Consider the following 20,528-nt stretch of genomic DNA (forward strand, 5'->3'; position numbering starts at 1 on the left):
AATGTAGAGGACAAATTTCACCACATCTAGTGTGTGTGTGACAATCATTGGTACTTAAATCTTTTGCCAGGGAGGGTCCCTGAAATAGGCTAGCAGACGTTGTGCTTGAAATGCACAAATTATTGTATGGCATATATTCATTCTTGTGCACACACGTCTTTCTCACACACACACGCAACACTTCTCATTCTCCGTCAATCATCTTTTGAGCAGGGTGGATTTACCAACATTTGTGAACTCTGAACATGACCGTATCAGCATGTTGTTAACTTACAAGTTATTCAAGAGTTGTATTTACATGATAGCTCACTATTGTCCCATGTCCCAAACGGCCGAATTGCAAAGCAAAAAATAAGAGCGCCCTCTGCCGCGACTCGTTCAGAAGTTGCACAGTCTCTTTACAAAGGTATTTTCCTCTGGTTTATAAGTAAAATGTACATTTAAAGTAAAGCAATGATTCTGATTGATCAGTTCAAGTGTAGACAAAGATGTCCCTGTTGTGGCTGCCGTCACTCTTTACAAAAAGGAAATACAGTATCTAGTCAAAGACAGTTGCAGTTGCTTCTTCTAAGACACTGCCCTTTAGTGTTTTGGAAGAGAATTACAAGTCTGGCGCCAACCCTCACAGAAAAACTATGAATAGACTTAGACAAACTTTAATGATCCACAAGGGAAATTGTTCAACACAGTAGCTCAGTAATTCAAAGCAAACAAGACACTGTCATAGGGGACGCAAGCTACGTGACGCGAGAGTATACACAAGGCTTTACTCATTCTCACTCTCCTCGCTGCATTTTAACACGCTCCCTGGCTCGAAACTTGTACTCTTTATGCCGGCTCACTCACCATGCGTCTCAGCTCATTACCAGCAACTTCGCCAGGGCGCGAACATTATTTTTTTCCCCAAAGACAGTAGGTATACTACCTTTTCTTATTTGTTTGTACCACTGTTATTTGTGAGTGCTGGTATACCAAACAAGCCTACTGCATAGTGTTTGCCTCTAAATATTGTACTTATTACACACTTAACTGAACATGGCCCACCGCCAAGGCAAAATCATAGCCGCCACACCTTCAAAATAAGATTTTTTTTATGTGAAAACCAATCAAAGTAATATGATGTATTGTAGCCTGCAGAAGACACTCTATGTGTAACTTTTATTGCCACTCTTATGCTACAAACTGGTCCAATTCCAACAGGTTTTACACTTTCGTCTCCGTGCTTCCTCCGACACAAAACGACACAAAACGACACTGTCACTCTCTGCCAATTTGCTTTCAGGCACAGACGTGTGTTTGTTGCGATCGTGGGAAAATTACACATCAAATAAACTACACAAACATAAAAATTACCACAAGCAGGTCGTTACAGTATTAATAGATATGTAGCCTATTTGTACACTATTGACCAGTGATGCACTGAAAATTGGGCCACCAAAAACAGCGCTGCTGAAACCGGATGTTGTGACGTAGTCAGCATGTCTGCATTGTGGGCGTAACTTAATGTAACCAAGATATCCCCGCAATCTACAAAATGTGCCAATACTGAGAGGACAGTAGCGGCTTTAAAGGGGTAGAAGTCCAACTGGAGCAGAAGCGCGACGCAAGTGTGAGGTCATGCTCTCTGCAGCTAGCGTTTTTGTCAGGGACAGAAGTAGAGACTCTAAACACAAGTACATTCTATAATAACATCAGAAAAAGATGCTAGATGTCCTGAAAAAAGAAAAAGTCACTAAAAGTCTCTAGGCACTTCAAAATTCTCATCAAAGTAAATTGTACAATAAGCAGCAACAATTGAAAATAGAGCAAAACAATATAATATAAAAATGTATGCTAATACAAATCATTGACCCATTTGTTTTTAGATGTATGTGTACATTTTTTTAGCCTTTTTAAAAAGGAAATCATATCTATCCATCCATTTTCTACTGCTTGTCGCTCTCGAAGTTGCAGGAGTGCTGGAGCCTATCCCAGCTGCTTCGGGTGGAAGGCAGAGCACACCCTGGACAAAATTACCACCTCATTGTAGGGACAACACAGATAAATAACATTCACACGCGCGATATAAAATCTAATCCATTATTATTATTATTATTATTCACGATCACATTCATACACTAGGGCCTATTTAGTGTTGCCAATCAACCTATCCCCAGGTGCATGTCTTTGGAGGTGGGACGAAGCTGGACTACCCGTAGGGAACCCACACACAAACTCCACACAGATAGACCCAGTGCCCGGGGATCGAACACAGGGCCTCCTGATTATAAGGCACTAGCACTAACCCCTGTTCCACTGTGCTGCCTGAAATCATACCATCTTAGCAAATTATACGCTGTTATGGTAACCACACCCCCACCGCCACAGGTATTTTGGCAATCTAGCGGAAAACCTGACACTAGCATATTAAGTTCATTTTAGTTAATGTATATGGCATATAATATAATGGAAATTAGCATCCAGTTAGCACATTTTGAAAGTCAGAGCCTTACTTTTGGCATGCTTACTTTGTTGGCATGGAAAATTGCAACAATACTTAAAAGCGGTCCAATGCGAATACATCGTGTGCCTGCCAAGTGCTTGAGTCCGTGCAGAGTCTGCATCCGGTCGTGACGTCACGTTTAACTAATGTATTGAAATATGCTATGTTTTGATTTTTACATGAATCAGTTCTGGGAGTTCCGATGGAATCCGTTCCGTACCTATGAAGGTATCAAATTCCGTACCCTTTTCGATCTAACACATATGATATCATTCACGTTCTGTAAGGCTACATTCACACTGCAGCGTACGATGCCCAAATTCGTATTTTGTTAAATCCAACCTTTTTTATGTAGTCTTTATAAATATGCGACTTCTGTGAATGTCTAATGTGAACGGAATGTGTCCCTTAACTGACCCGCATGTCTTAATCCTGGCGCATTTGTGACAATTTCAAGGATTTTTGTTCAAACGGAGTCAATATTTACATAACCTAATTATTTGGTGTAGGAGATTGAGAAGGAAGATGATTTTGGCTCTCTCAGAGCCAGGAGTGGTCCCATGAAAGCTCTAAAACATTTTTTAACCTGTCTACTATTTTTTATTTTGGCGAAGAATTATGACGCTTATCACTTTTTGATGGCGTATAGGTCAGATGAATGAGACACGGTCGTCCAGACTGCAGTCACATCTGATATACATTAAATTTATATCCGCATACGAATGAGGGCTGAGTCTGATTTGTGCTTTTCACAAAATCAAATACATGTCAATCAATATGGGCAAACAAATCGGAATTGGCCTGCTGTGTGGACATAACCAGAGTGTGAGAGATTTTAAAGGCAAATCAAGGTTAGATTCTTACTGTTGATGATATGCTCTTCAGTCTAAAGTCCATCAGCAGATCTGTTAGTTTTTGTGTCACCTTCAGCACCATTTGTGCATCATTCTCATTCTTTATCTGGAAGGTCTCCTGAAAACACAAGTAATGTGGATCTTTATATTTCACCCTATTTCCTGAGTGTTGGGGGAATGTTCTCGATGCAATGAAGCGCCTACCAGGTAATCAAGCAGTGGATTAGAATCATGGCCTCTTTTTGGTTCCATGGGGAGTGCTCTGTCAAAGGGCTTCTCCACATGTATGTCCATTAAGCTGCCTGCCATGGAGGAGCCTTGGTACTTGTCAAACATTTTGCCAGGGTTAAAACGATCTTGTCCATTATTCAGCCTAAAATCACCTCCCGGTCCATCTGGATATTGTCTCGGGCTCATACCAGGGCCTGTGAACCCGCGATCAGGTGAAAAGCTTTCAAACTCTAATTGTTCAAAGTCATCAGTATATTCTTGATAAGGACCAAGGTCTGGAGGACACCTCTCGTCATTGAACATTGGATCTGGAAAACAATGGTTCAGTTAAATAAGCTACATACCATGGAACAGCCAAACAACTCACTAAAGAGGGGTTCATTTGTCCCCATTTCGGGTCCAAGTGGGGGTATTGCCTTTGGAACAGTAGTAGCTGAGAACAGAAAAAAAAGATGTAGCAAAATCAGTGAACCCAATACACCATATTTTAGATGGAAAGATTGTAGAATAACTTACGGAGTCCCTGGAATGCGGACACAGTGCAAGGCTCCTTCATGACCACCTGAAACATTCAGTCCAAACGTAAATGGTCCAACACCAATCCATAATAAAGATGAAATTACGAAAGGCATCCACCTTTAAAGTATATATGCAGTGATGTTGATAGGTATTTAAAATGTGTTTATATACTGTACATCTTAAAGTACCAGTTAGGGCTGAGCGATATATCAAATATACTCGATATATCAAATATACTCGATATATCGCGGGTTTGTCTCTGTGCGATATAGAAAATTACTATATCGTGATATTCGAGTATAGGTTCTCACGCAGTTGCTTTTAGCTGCGGGCATTAGACTACAGGCTCTTCTCACTTTCTTGTCTCTCCTTCTCACAGAGACATAAAACAAGTACACCTTCTTACATACGTCACATACTGTCGCACGTGCAACGTCATACACCCTCGCGGAGCAGAGAGGTAGCGGCAAGGTAACATTAGCTGTGGTGCTGGCGGAGAGGTAATAAGAGAGAAAGAAGGTGCGAATCTGGTAACAAATGAAGGAAGAATTAATTCCCAAGAAAATTGCACGGGGTCCATCGTCTGGCGGTGGTTTGGCTTCAAGCGGGAAGATGTTGAAGAAGTATGCGGCAAAAGCGTTGTTCCAAAAAGTAGCACCTACTGCTAATTTTTAGCATTGTTTGAAAAGTCACCCGCTAGAGAATGAAGAGTGCTTTAAACTCCGCATGTCAACATCTCCGTTCGGTGCCACACCCACAAAATGCCGAAGCAACCATTTCCAGATCAACACCGTATGAAAAAAATAGTCAACAACAGAAGGAGATAATGTCCGCAGGAACCTACCACATAGCAAAGGACATACACTTATTTGATTTCCTATTATGCAGCTAATTTTTATTTGACAGTTATTGAAATATCTTGTGTGACATCATGCACAAAAGTGCACTTTATTTGTTTTAAACTATTTTAGGTGCGTTCTGTACAAAAAGTGCTGTTAGTGTTGTTTTGATATGTCATCTTAGTGACATCATGCACAAAAGTGCACTAATAGCTTGTTTTAAAATGTCTCTGACAATCTTGCATGTTCTGTTTTGAATTTACATGAATGTTTGTGCAACTGCTTAATAACTGTTTAATAAATAGTTTTGGTAAATATACTTAGTTGTGGTTTCCCTCTCTGCATGAAAGTTTAAAATGAGCATATATTAATGCAGTATGAAGAAGAATATTTTAATGTAGACACATAGAATCATCATATTGCTGTGATTATATGCATCAAGTGTTCATTCAAGGCTAAGGCAAAATATCGAGATATATATCGTGTATCGTGACATGGCTTAAAAATATTGAGATATTAATAAAAGGCCACATCGCCCAGCCATAGTACCAGTAGAGCGGAAAAGCTAGTTGCCTCTATTGTGAAGCTATTATCATATATATTTGATGTATGAGACCGAAAGACTTCCAAAGTTTGAGTAAATAGATATGCTCAAAATAGTATCAATCTCGGGGAGATTTCTGAGCCATTTTGAGAAACAATGAGCTAGCCAGACATCATCATGTGACAGAGGTAGAAACCACAGATCCCTTCATCATCAACAAAAATGCAAATCATGCAGACTTTGTGAAAGCCAACAATGATTACTTTGGGAAAAATGATGATCCCTAAACCTGAATAAAAGGAGGATGAGCTACAGGTTTTATAAGCTCTGCTAAACAGACCCGGCTTTAGTAAACACCATGTAGCAGTGTTGCTAAGTGCTAAACAAGATATACAAACTACAAACATAACAAGACGATAGCTTACTCTGCAATGTCTGCTCTTACTTTGATGACGACTGATAGGCTGTCCATAACTTCCCGTTTATATGAAGAATACATCATGGCGAAGTGGGTAGAGTGGCCGTGCCAGCAATCGGAGTGTTGCTGGTTACTGGGGTTCAATCCCCACCTTCTACCATCCTAGTCACGTCCGTTGTGTCCTTGGGCAAGACACTTCACCCTTGCTCCTGATGGCTGCTGGTTAGCGCCTTGCATGGCAGCTCCCGCCATCAGTGTGTGAATGTGTGTGTGAATGGGTGAATGTGGAAATACTGTCAAAGCGCTTTGAGTACCTTGAAGGTAGAAAAGCGCTATACAAGTATAACCCATTTATCATTTATTTATTATGATGCACACGAAGGGTTAACAAGGAAAAGTCTCCCTGCAGACGCTGTCTTCGTTTGTGTATGTTTGTCTCCATCTCCGGGTATGAATTGAATGTCACAGATAAACAACTTGTAGATTTATGATTAAATCCTCCTAATATTGAGATGAGAGGCATGATTTCTTTATAACCTAGAACAGGGGTCGGCAACCCGCGGCTCCGGAGCCGCATGCGGCTCTTTGACCACTCTGATGCGGCTCAGCTGCATACTTGCCGACCCTCCCGGTTTTCCCAGTATACTTAACGACCCCCCCGATTTTCCCAGGAGACTGCCTCTCCTAGAAATCTCCCAGGGCAAATATTATCCTATTTTCACTCTAATTACTTAATCAAGGGCGTGCCCTAATGGCACTGCATTAATTGTCCTCTATAGCATTTACAAACAGCGTGCCAGCCCGGCCACATGTTATATGTTGCTTTTACTTGCACACGTAGGCGACAGCAAGGCATACTTGGCCAACAGCCACACAGCTTACACTGACGGTGGACGTATAAAACAACTTTAATAACACTGTTACGTTACAAATATGCGCCACACTGTGAACCCACACCAAAAAAGAATGACAAAAACATTTCTGGAGAACATCCGCATCGTAACACAACACAACAAATACCCAGAATCCCATGCAGCCCTAACTCTTCCGGTCTACATTATACACCCCCGCTACCACCAAACCCCCCCACACATCAACCCCCCGCCCCCTCTCCGTGTGTCGGTTGAGCGGAACAGTTAGGGCTGCATGGGATTCTGGGTATTTGTTGTGTTGTGTTTATGTTGCGTTACAGTGCAGATGTTCTCCAGAAATGTGTTTGTCATTCTTTTTTGGTGTGGGTTCAAAGTGTGGCGCATATTTGTAACGTAACAGTGTTAAAGTAGTTTTTGTACGACTACCGTCAGTGTAAGCTGTGTGGCTGTTGAACAAGTATGCCTTGCTGGCACTTACGTGAGCAAGCAAAAGCTGCATTCAACATGTGGCCAAGCAGGTACGCTGTTTGGGCAGGCTGTAGAGGGCGCTAAAAGCAGTGCCAGCACGTCCTGAAATTTGGGAGTCTCCCGGAAAATTGAGAGGGTTGGCAAGAAAGACGCTATCAAGCGCCATTCAATTAAAAGTCGCGGGCCGAACTAACATTAAATTTCCTTATTAAGATGCGTGCCGGTGCGTGTGTCAGAGACCCCTGGTTAACATAGCGCAAAGCAATTTAAGCTTTGTATGCTGTGTTTTTCATTTTAAATTTTTTTGTGGCTCCCATTGTTTTCTTTAGTTTGTGAAACTTTCTAAAATGGCTCTTTGAGTGGTAAAGGTTGCCGACCCCTGACCTAGAATAATGAGCCGAGACGTGATGATACCGGAGCAGCAGGACATCACGGCCAGCTCACAGTCAAAGAGCAGAGGGCTACTGAGCTGTGTTTTATCAATCCACCACTAAAAAAAATAGTCTGTCTGCATTAGCGCTTATATTAATAACATTGCTAATATTTGGTTGATATTCAGGTCATAGAGTATTGTTAGAGGGTTTTGGATGGTTATTTGGAGGGTTTTGTGGGTGGAATAGAGAGCCATCATTGACTATATAGTTGGCTGACTTTTTATGTATTTATTTATTTACGACCTAGAATGCATAAAAAAGAAAAACGTGTTCATGTCTAATATATTGATTGTGAAGAACAGACAGCACATTTCTCTCTAAATGTTGCATATTTCCAGTATGACTGATACGATACTATGGTCAGAGTGCAGAAGTGTTACTGCAGCAATGTCAATCTACAAAAATTACCGAAGACGTTTGGAGCGGAATATTCAAAATGGCTGACAGAATTTGTGGCATTTTGTGATGTTTAGACAGTATTTTTACATACCGGTACTTTGCGGATTGTAAATACAATTAGATACGGTTTATTAAATACAATGAAACAATTAAGCATATAAAGTCAACTTGTTTTTCCACTCAACTGGTACTTTAAGCTTTCTGATGTGACAATGTTTCGTTGGTTTGAATTCCTTCTCATACTTGCGTTTTAGATGTTCATTCGGTCTCCGTGTCAAGGGGGAAAAAGTTTAAATCCACTCCTTTTTTCGGCTAACTGCTCTTCGATGTTGTTTATCTTGTTTACCGTCCAACGGATTATTTCTTTCACCAAGGCATTGTTTGCTTTACTCATAATTCTCTCCGCGTTTTTCCTCCAAGTAGGGTTTTAGATGTATTTAAATGTATTATCAATAGGTCAAATGAACCTCTTCACTATATGGTATTTAATGCAGTAGTACGTGCGGTGTAGTTTGCTGAAATATATGATTTACAACAGTAAGGAAAGTTAGCGCTTTAAAGGCAACCGCATAAAGATTGCAAACAGCCCCTTGAACGGATATTAAGTTTTTTTGCAAAACAGTCACTGTGGCATGACATACAACATTCAAATGTAATGTCATTTTCGTAGCAACATAAATAGCACCAAAATAAATTACTAAAATTATAATGTAACTTTTTTTGCCTGTATTACCAAAAATTTAAATATCTACTATAAACTTGAGATATATTTTTAGACATCTGCCAACTAACAATTGAGGCGATAAATTTATTATTATAGCGAGTACCGTTGCATCCGTACCGTTTCCTGCTCCAGTATCTTGTAACGGACATTTCTGCCATGTTTGATCGAGGTAATATATGATAACAGCTGACATCTGTCATTTAGTTCATATATAAATAATTGTGTTTACTAGAGGTGCAACCTTACAGGAATCCCACACTACGGTCCATACCTGGTTTTAGGGCCACGGTTTTGCTTCTATTTGGTTCATTTTGTGGGGGTTAAAGGGAACAACTATTCTTCCTACCAGTTATTTTGTTTTTTTGCTCATCATCACAAACATTCTGCAGTAAACAAATTATCAGTGGTGTACTGAATACCATAAGACTTTTATTTCAAGTTGGCATTTACTAAACACTTTCAATTGGTAAATTATTATTTGTATTCTTAAATTTTTATACCCAACTACAGTAGCTTATATATCTACTAAAAATATGTTAAAGTTCGGTATGAATTTGAGGTACTGTAAAATATGTGTAAAAACCCATAAGTTTTATAATGATTTCAGGAACATAATGTTTTTTATCCACAAACCCAAAAATGATTTTAACAAAAATTGTCTGCAGAGTTGTTTAGTACATGTTAAATCAGAGGAGTTGAAACATTGCAGACACAAACAAAAGTCTAATAAAAAAATATTTAGATTTAAAAGTGCCTTTTTCTGATTTAATTAGTAAGTGTGTTCATTCTCACAGTTGTGACCAATATAGTATAGTTCAGTCACGTAGACACGCGCGTGCCTGCGAGTCCACATTCAGTACTGCGCACCACAATGTGAACTCAGGCAGTCAGTGAGAATGAAGTCTGTCACTAAAGTCGATGCGCCTTCTAAATGTTGTTTCAACGTCTATGTTAGTGTTAATCATATTTATTTATTTTATTCTTCTGCGCTGCACTTCCAGCTGTGTAACGGGGAAGAGAAGCACAACGAGACTGAACATTAATTACAACGTGACGAGCCTGCCATTCGCGACGGTGGAACGGGAGGTCGCGCACACACACGGACACACCTTTTGTCCTCCAAACATATTGCTGGGTATTGTGGCCTAGCAGCTCAACTTTTGTTTCATCTGACATCACATGGACAAAGATAAGACCTTCTGGAGGAAGGTTCTGTGGTCAGATGAAACAAAAATTGAGCTGTTTGGCCACAATACCCAGCAATATGTTTGGAGGAGAAAAGGTGAGGCCTTTAATCCCAGGAAAACCATTCCTACTGTCAAGCATGCGTCACTTCCTGTCAATGAGAAAGGACGCAAAGAAAAAAGCTCCGCTTCTGCTACCGGAGTTTTTGTTAAGTCTGAAGATTTTGACCACTGATTTGCGATCACAGCCACAGGAGAGTCACCTGGCATCTTCAATCTGATTTTGGTCAGTTGAGAGGCACTGATACGCTGAAATAAGGCGAGTGGAAAAGCCGTTAGCCTCAAGCCAAAGGCGCCTCCCGCAGTTCAAAGCGGTTGCCTAGCAACCAAAAGTTACGGCGAGTTTACAGCTGTTTTAAAGTGATCCCGACATCGCAGAGTGATATAAGTTGACAGGCTGACACCTCAAATTGATCTCTGAACGGCGCAAGGAACGAAATTGTTGAAAAAACAAGTTAAAAGTGCCGCAAGTCGCTAAAGAAGTAACTGCCCTTAAGACATAAGAGGCGCTGACGTCAGTGACTGCCGCAATGCCAAAAGTTAAAGGATTGACTGGAAAGACTGATTTGAAGCTGGGCACAGGACATGATGGGATTCAAGAAGGGATACTACAAAAAATACTCCAGGAATTTAAAGAAGAAATGATAGAAAAATTGGAAGAATTGATGGATGGATGGAAAGAGGATATGAAAGAAATGAAAGAAGAAATTAAAGAAATGAAAAAAGAGAACAACTCCAGGAATAAAGAAGCCACTGAAATGAGCAAACAAATGAAGATCCTTCAAGAAGACAACAACATGCTGAGGAACATCATAGATTAAATGGATCAGGATAAACGAATGAATGATATCATTGTGACAGGGCACCGAATTAAACCAAGATCCTATGCGAAAGCTGTGAATAATGAAGGTGAACCAGATGAAATGGATATGGTCTCAGCAGAACAGCAAGTGGTCAACTTTCTACAATCAAAAGAAATTGAAATTGACATTAATACCATCGAAACATGCATCCCACTGAACGGAAGAAACAACAACGCCACTCCAGTCGTGCTTGTGAAACTCGTAAACAGAAAATCTAAAATGGCATTGCTGAGACAGGGAAAGAAGCTGAAGGGAACAAATGTGTACATGAATGAGCATCTCACAAAACGTAATGCTGGAATCGCCAAGAAAGCATGCGACTTGAGAAGGCAGGGAAAAATCCAGGGAACTTGGAGCGCCAACTGTAAAATCTACATCAAGCTGAATGGAGGTCCAGAAGCAAGAGTAATTGTTGTCCATGACATCAGGGACCTGGACAATTTTTAAAGTTTACACAGCTACCACAACAACGATGATAATGGACTCTGAAAGAAAACAAGCACCTAAATTCAGCATCGGCACTACTATGTTCCAAGGGACGACTAAACAAGAGGACCTAGATTCAGGATTGCATTGACCTACACTTATAGAGATTATTGAAACAACATCAAAGTTTGTTGAACAAGAAAATATGGAACTAAAAAATTTCTGCAACAAAGATCACAAAAACCAGGATTTGGAAAATGATATAGATCCAGATACAAATTTTTTGTCCCAAATCAGTAATAGTTGTTTTTATTATACAGATGATCAATATAATAGCAACATTGAATGTGATAACAAATTGTCAATTATTCATTTTAATAGTAGAAGCTTGTATGCAAATTACAACAACATTAAGAACTTTTTGGAACACATCAACGAACCCTTCAAAGTGATTGCTGTCACAGAAACATGGATTGATGATAAAAAAGGAATAGATTTTGATCTGGAGGGATATGAACTAAACTACATCAACAGAACCAACAAAAATGGAGGAGGAGTAGCTGTGTACGTGATGAAGAACCTGAACTACAAAGTGGTAAAAAACATGTAATTTGCCATAGATAATCTCTTAGAATGTATAACCGTTGAAATATGTCAGGAAAAAAGCAAAAACATATTCATCAGTTGTATATATAGATCACCTAAGTCAAGTATAGAAACATTTGAAGAATGGATCAAGGCAACTTACATGGACAATGGTCAAAGAATAATGTTCTTATGTGGTGACTTTAATATTGACTTATTGAACCCCAACAAGCAAAAGTCTATTGATGACTTCATTGATACAATGTACAGCATCAGTCTATATCCTAAAATCACAAAGCCAAGCAGAATCACAGGACAATGTGCCACGCTTATTGATAATATTTTTACCAATGATTTTGATAATAACACTACAAGTGGTCTACTTATAAGCGACGTTAGTGATCATCTGCCAGTTTTTACAATATATGATGGAAACTACAAGAAGAACATGGAAGACAAAAGGACATTTCGAAGACTATGCACAGAGAAGAGGATGACTGCCTTCAAAATTGAACTACAAAAGCAAGATTGGGACAATGTGTATAATGAAAAATAGGTTGATGAAGCATATGAACATTTCTTAAACAAGTTCATAATACTTTATGACAAACATTGTCCATGGATACAACTCAGTAACAAGCAGAGAAAGAATAATCAACCATGGATGACAAAAGGATTAAAAAATGCTTGTAAGAAGAAGAATACACTATATAGAAAATTTATAGCACAAAGAACTATAGAGGCAGAAATTAAGTACAAAAAGTATAAAAACAAGTTAACAGACATACTACGATCATGTAGAAAAGAATATTACAGTGAATTATTGGACAGGAACAAAAATAATATGAGAGCAACATGGGGCATCCTCAATAGAAATCTCACGTAAAAAATATACAACATAAAGTTGCAAGAAACACGTCAATAATGAATAAAGCAAAACATGTTCTAGACCAAAAATCCCTTCATATTCTCTACTGCTCACTAGTGTTACCATATCTGAGCTACTGTGTAGATATATGGGGAAATAATTACAAAAGTACACTTCATTCATTAACGGTGTTACAAAAAAGATCAGTTAGAATAATACATAATGTTGGATATAGAGAACATACAAACCCTTTATTTATTGAATCAAAAATACTGAAATTCCACGACATAGTGAATTTGCAAACAGCTAAAATTATGCACAAAGCAAACTATAACCTGCTACCCAAGAATATACAACAATTCTTCTCAAAAAAAGAGGAGAAATATAATCTTAGAGAAAAACGTAATTTAAAACATTTGTTTGCACGTACAACACTTAAGACCTTCAGTATATCAGTATGTGGAATTAAATTATGGAATGGATTAAGCAAAGCAATCAAACAATGTACTAATATAATACACTTCAAGAAACTCTTCAAACTTAAAGTGTTTACAAAGTACAAAGAAGAAGAACCATGACAAACATTATCAATTTATTTCATCCATCCATTCATTCATTCTTAAAGTAATCTTACTTATCTCATCATATGAAATATGACTTACTTCACCAATTATTATTATTAAATTCTTACTATTATTTATTTATTTATTTTTATTGTGATTACTTATGGAGTTTATTGTGAAAAAATTGTGAACAGGAAGTGAACAAAAAGTTTTGCAACTGTTATGTAAAGAAAAGGGGTAGGATTAAATAAGCTCTGCTTCTTCCTACTCCTTTTCGAACATGTTGAAAAGAAACTGGAAATTGTGATGTATCATGTTGTATGCTTGCATGTTCGAAATAAACTCAAACTCAAGCATGGTGGTGCTAGTATTATGCTCTGAGCCTGTTTTGCTGCCAAAGGTACTGGTGCTTTACAGAGAGTAAATGGGACAATGAAAAAGGAGGATTACCTCCAAATTATGTGTGTGTGTATGTATGTATGTATGTATGTATGTATGTATGTATATACATATATATACATATATATATACATATATATACACATACATACATATATATATATATATATATATATATATATATATACATATATATATATATATATATATATATATATATATATATATACATATATATATATATATATATATATATATATATATATATATATATATATACATATATATATATATATATATATATATATATATATATATATATATATATATATATATATATTTCTGTCTTGCCACTGGTGAGGGCGGTCGCATCTCTCTCCGCTCCCTCCTTCCCTCCCTGCTTGCTCTCTTTGTTTTTGTCTTGTTTGAACTATTTTGAAGCCTCTTTTCTTGAGCTGTCCTCAAATCTAAACATCAAAATGAATTTGATCAACTGGACTCTCGACGCAATTGACACAGTCTTTTCGACAAGGAAAAGAGGCTCGGGGGAGCCTGGCTGCCCTGATGGAACCATTGCTGCGGGGTACGTGAGAGATTCCTGGAATACTTGGAGAATCATGTGCCTCTCAGTCCTTTCCATCGAGGACGTGGAAGACATCTACCTATTTGGAGCTGTGATCGCAGGGCATTTGCTGATTGGGCTGGGCATTGCTCTGGTGTATCGTCAAATTCGGAAGACGATGGCAGCCACTCAAGGGGCCAACAGGCTGTTCAACGCAATGGAAGGAATGGGTCGTGCTGTGGGATCACAGACTGGAGCGATTGCTGATTTGAATCGCAAGGTAGATTCGATCTTGATGATGTTACAGAAAGAATAAATTGGAATTGTCAGAGCCAGCATATAGAGCAGGAATGTCATTGTTTTGACTGCTCGAAGAAAAAAACAACATCTTAATCTACGATTTGACTCCCTCGAATGGCCTTGAGGAACAGGCTGTTTGAAAACACACCCCCGAGGACTCCTCAAAGATGGACGCTTTTGACCTTTCCCTTTTCTTCAAAAGCACCTGGGTCGGACTCTTGAACTCTTGAACTCTTGGGGCCGGCCTCGGCCCATAAAGACAATCCAACATCTCACCCAAGTTAATTGGGCATACATGCACGCACATACCCTTCCCCAATCAACGCCTTCACCAATGCTTTATTCCTCCGGGGTTGTGGGGGCTGAGCAGCGCTTAACAGCAGCTGCTGGCCTCCAAGGTCCTGTTGGATGACTTTGTTGCGAGTTTGTTGTGATTAAATGTACCTTGTTTATGTGTGCCATGCTATGTGAGGTTTTTTTCCTCGGACTCAGTCTGGACCATTCCTGAGGGTCCAGCCTCAGACTGATATTTTTTTTACTTCCACCCTCCCCCCAATGTCACCTTTTTCCCACCTTTTTGAGGAGCGCCTAAGTGAGGCTGATCCGTTGGCGGTCCCGTCTTGTCTCCCTGTAACGTATGTCTGCTCTTAGCGGGATTGTGCCGAAAATGTAATTTCAGTTCTTATGTGTCTTGTACATGTAAGAATGGACAATAAAGCTGATTGATTGATTGATATATATATATATATATATATATGCAGTCCAGGCCAAAAGTTTGGACACACCTTCTCTTCATTCATTGCGTTTTCTTTATTTTCATGACTATTTACAATGTAGATTGTCACTGAAGGCATCAAAACTATGAATGAACACATGTGGAGTTATGTACTTAACAAAAAAAGGTGAAATAACTGAAAACATGTTTTATATTCTACTTTCTTCAAAATAGCCACTCTGATTACTTTTTTACACACTCGTGGCTCTGCAACATCACTGTGTATGAATCTACTTTTTTTGAACCGATGATTAGTGACTCACCCTGAGTTGTCCCCTTCCCTCCATCCTCTCCACTTCCAATGTAATCTCTTTAATCCTCTTCCTCAAGACAGGATCTTTCATGGACTCCTCCTCCCCACTCACGATCTTATCAGGGTGCACCTTTTGCTGCACACAAAGAAAATTTATTTTTTCAATAACAGGCAAATATGAGAAGTAAATTCAGCGGATATCAATAACGATACTGATCACATGCATTGATTATACATTTATCGATTTGTCGTGCGTGCCATTGACAATATCACCACAATATTGGAAGTACTTCCTCGTTATTTTTTATTACCGGTACATACAATTGTTTGAGCAAAACAAAGTCAATAGTTCACAACATTTAACCAAACAAAAAAAATACTATAACTCTTTTAAATCCTTTTTGCCCACAAATCCCTCCTGTGTCTAAGAAAATTGGTCCCAAAATTTGTAAACAAAACAGACAAAAAAAGATTAAGAAAATAAAAATATATACCTAGTCAATTTGGGATCGATCATATACTGATATTATCCCTATTAACTATTTAAGGATCGATTGAGCCTCCTTGCGTCAGGGGACGGCGTGGCGAAGTTGGGAGAGTGGCCGTGCCAACAATCTGAGGGTTACTGGTTCAATCCCCACCTTCTATCATCCTTGTCACGTCCGTTGTGTCCTTGAGCAAGACACTTCACCCTTGCTCCTGATGGGCCTGGTTAGCGCCGTGCATGGCAGCTCCAGCCATCAGTGTGTGAATGTGTGAATTTGTGTGTGTGAATGGGTGAATGTGGAAATAGTGTCAAAGCGCTTTGAGTTCCTTAAAAAGGTAGAAAAGCGCTATACAAGTACAACCCATTTACCATTTACGCAAGGAGGCTCAATCAATCCTTGAATTTAAATTCAATTTAAATTAAACTTAAATTTAAAATCCTTAAATACAACCCAAAGTTGTACTTCTGGTTGCAACAATGTTGGCACATTACCAGTTAAGAGTTGGTATATTATCCTCTCTCTAGACAATAATCTACTTGTTTATTTCTGCTTATTTTCTGCTGTAATCTACACTTCTTAAACTTTACTAGCACTTATTTCTTCTCTTGTTCAAAGCTAGTTTAGCAGCTAGCTAGCTAGCATGCCTGCTCCTGCTTGCTCTCGGTGTTTAACATGTTTATCCTTGTCTTAATACTTGATAATGATACTTAATATACTAAGAAATGCAGTTTATTTGCCGTAATGGAAGTTATTATTATTAACTTGGGGAGTGTCTCCATACTGCATAGAGATACCCACTTAGGCACTAGCTTGTCAACTGGGGGACTCAAAATAAAACCATATCAGCCGGAGGGGATCAGCGTTTGTGATCGACATTAGAATGCATTGATCGGCGATTAATCAGACAATACTGATCGGCACATTCCTGGTCAAACATTAATTTTAAGTGTTAATCAGCTTTTTGTAGAAAAACTACCGTCTGATCACAACATGAATCATTTTAGGGTACCATGTATGCCTTGTCCTTTAATTAAAACAAAGTAAATAGTTAAGTACAGGGGTGTCAAACTCATTTTAGCTCAGGGGCGCATGGAGGAAAATCTATTTCCACGTGAGCCGGATTGGTAGAATCATAGCATGATAACTTAAAAATACAACTACGACAACTCCAGATTGTTTTCTTTGTTTTACTTTGGCCCAAAATATATCAAGCACATTCTGAAAACGCACAATTTAGAAAAAAATCCTCTTTTTAAAACACTTCGAGTTAGTGACAATTCTGAAGAAAAAAATGGTAAAGCTGCAAAAACAATATGAAGAACACAATTAACTTAAACTGTGTCTCAGTGTATCTACAAAACCATTAAACTGTGATTTACAATCACACCCTATCTGGGATTTAACTAAAAAATAAATAAAAACTATTCTAGGTATGAAATATCTCATTTGTCATTTTCATATATTAATCTTGTGCTAGCTCAACAAGAGATATAACCTATTCAAGAGGGTTGAGTTACGTCCTGCCTCGTAGACATAACAGTGTATTGATAAAAAATAAATAAAAGCTGTGCAATGCATGAACAATTTCAACAAACCAAACATTCGAACTAAGTGACAGTATTGCAGCAAATCACACACTGTTTACTTTCTTTAAAATTCCACAGAAGACATACATTTTTACAGAACTAGAACATGGTGCAATGTCTCATGCAGCATTTTAAGTGGGGTTAACAATTGTTTACTTTACTACTGAAACCTGGCATATTTTAACTTTAACAGGTGTATCAACATCAGGTGTCACATCTTGAGTGTCAGACAATTTCAGGATATTATTCAAGTGCTTGTGTGTGAGCCTTGAGCGTAGCTTTATTTTTATTATTTGTATTGTTCATTAGAGAAAACTTGCTCAAAAAGATATATTTCCTATGCACTTCAGTGAATAAATATTTTTTCTCAGAACACTGCGCCCACTTTTCTCTTTTTTGACAGAGACATTTTGGGGAAATGAGGGTGCCAAAACAATGTGTGCGAAGCAGGTTTTTACTTTGGGTCGAGGGGGAGGAGCCGCAGCCCTGCTTTACTGTGTACCTAACAGAATTGCTATTGCGACATCCAGTGGACACGTTGAGAACAGCAGTTTCTTTCATTTAAAAATGAAACTCATTTTTACACTGCGCAAACTCATCTCGAGGGCTGGATTACACATTTGCGGGCCTGATCCGGCCAGCGAATGACAGTAGGACATGTAATTTTTCAGTTAGAACCTGATGTCCTCTTGATTGCAGAACTGAAACCCGTCCTGTGCTGAGACAGTCTTTATTGTAGAAGTGAAACCTGCCCTGTGCTGACTGTAAGCAGGCATCTGCTCTAGGCAGGAACTACAACCACAAATGTTACAAAGCTCTGCAATCTGCACATTTATAGGTTGTATTCTATCACATGACTTCTGAACGGAAGTTAACGAAGTGGTGGGCCACCAAACCAGTATATATCTGATTACGCATGGGGTATAGATCTTTCCGGTAAAAGCAGATGCGAGCAAAAAATGCAAACTATGCTATGGAATAGAACCATATATGTTATAAAAAAGATTTGTCGAGTGATATAAAAAATGATCAGTTGGTCGCGTTGCCAGACATGTCGAACTATCTGGTACACCAGACGTCATTCTACACGACAAAACAGATGAAAACTTTAAAAAGCACGAAGGTGTACAACTTCTTTGCGTTTGGCTGTGTCAAGGAAATTGGTATCAAGACTTTCTCGGATAAATCATGCACTATTTTTGCTTGGGTAAAGTTGCATTTCATGATTTAACTTCACGTTTACAGCCATGTTTGTTGTGTTATTGTTGTTGCACGAGTTTACGAGTATGCGCATTTTCTCTGTCTTTATCAAAATATAACTATAGATCGCAACGTTGTGTATGTGCTGAAAGCTTCATTTATGACTGCTGCCTTGGTAAAAGCTTAACTGTTTTAGTTTTTGCTCACATTTGTTTTTATTGTTATTTTGACTTACCTTGCCTTAAAATAAATATTTGTTAACGGCCTTTTTTCCTGATTTGCCATGGAATTCCAATGCCTTAATGCCCGATTTTCAAAGTTTGAACATTTTCTTGCAGATGTTGAGATATTGAGCGTTTTATTGTCACCAAACAGTAAGTCAGCCATGGTAGAGGAAAGCACAACAAAGGGACTAATACCACTTCTGCAAAAGCTAAATGGTAAACTTTTTCAAGGTTTTTGGCTGTCACAATCGAACAAACAGAGAATAAACATCTGCAGTGTTACAGTATGCCTAAAGTTGTGACAAAAAAGGGAGCGCATCAAGAACAATTGTCTGAAGGAAAATGGCCAGAATTTAGATGGAACAATGTGGATAACATTACAATTTGCTCAGCTCGTTTTGCATATGGTATGTATTCATGTTGACTAAATTTTCACCCGCTTTCAGTGGATTGTTTGAAATAAAGGGAATGATGGCATTTTACTATACTCCTGTGAGTACACTAGTATTGGTCATTGCACAACAGGGAAACTGGCAATTAGCGCGAGTTCTCCCACATAATGGTCCTTTTCCAAGTCGATCAGTAGCCATGCGTACATGGACAACATTTATTTAATCTCATCATCATTCGGATCATGTGCAGAACCTAACAAACGGAAAAGTGTTATTGTTTATGCTGTGGCGCCATCTTTTGGACAAATTTGCTCACTGCAGGTGCTGAAGAAGCAGTAGACTTCTACTGTAAACAAACATGGATACGTGCATTTCTGCTTGTCCGACATTATCAGGGTATTAATTTATAATTTTTTCCTCATGTTGACTACTTTTGTTTTACCTCGCTTTTTGAAATGGAGCTGTTCTGTGCTTTTTATGTTGTGCTTATGCATGGGTTGTGGCACATCTTCATGTTATGACATTCTGTGTATGTGTATGAGGCTGTTAGCACTTGGAATATCTGTAAAGTCAGGAATAAAAGCTCGTTAAGACGACAACCGCATCCTTTCTTTTATTGTTACATCGACACATGACACTCCAGACCATACTTCAGTTTTTGCTAGTCTTGTTTTAAAGCAACAAACTCAACGGCATACATCTACATCTGTTCTTGTTGAATGGGGGCGAGACAGCAGCAAGACCATCGCTTCATTCCGAGATTATTCAATCCCGCTCTACCACTTAAGTATAGCTGACATCAAAAACATGCGCAGTAAGAATAATTTTAACCCGAATTTCGGAAGATGTGTTTTCATGCGCTACAATCTGAATGACTATCAGAATAAACCATTCGTCTCGATTAGAATGAAATTTTGATCCTAACGTGTGTGAGCAGGTCAGAATATTCCGAATGGCGTGTTTACATGTAACATTTTTAGGATTTTAATCCGATTAAATGCGTCTATGTGCACATA

General features: G+C 38.6%; 1 protein-coding gene across 4 annotated transcripts in view; it reads right to left on the bottom strand.

The window, feature by feature from the left end:
* Positions 1–20,528, bottom strand: part of si:ch211-197h24.6 (uncharacterized) — a 49,490-nt gene that overhangs the window by 4,106 nt on the left and 24,856 nt on the right. For all 4 annotated transcript variants that reach the window (XM_062062895.1, XM_062062892.1, XM_062062894.1 and 1 more), the window contains 5 exons: positions 15,633–15,758; positions 4,084–4,129; positions 3,935–4,000; positions 3,541–3,875; positions 3,347–3,454 (listed from right to left, as the gene is read on the bottom strand). In XM_062062895.1, the coding sequence (XP_061918879.1) occupies positions 3,347–3,454; positions 3,541–3,875; positions 3,935–4,000; positions 4,084–4,129; positions 15,633–15,758 (681 nt within the window). The remainder of the gene's footprint in view (positions 1–3,346; positions 3,455–3,540; positions 3,876–3,934; positions 4,001–4,083; positions 4,130–15,632; positions 15,759–20,528) is intronic.

The sequence above is a fragment of the Entelurus aequoreus genome, linkage group LG11 (genome assembly GCF_033978785.1).
Source record: "Entelurus aequoreus isolate RoL-2023_Sb linkage group LG11, RoL_Eaeq_v1.1, whole genome shotgun sequence".
NCBI classification, from domain to species: Eukaryota; Metazoa; Chordata; class Actinopteri; order Syngnathiformes; family Syngnathidae; genus Entelurus; species Entelurus aequoreus.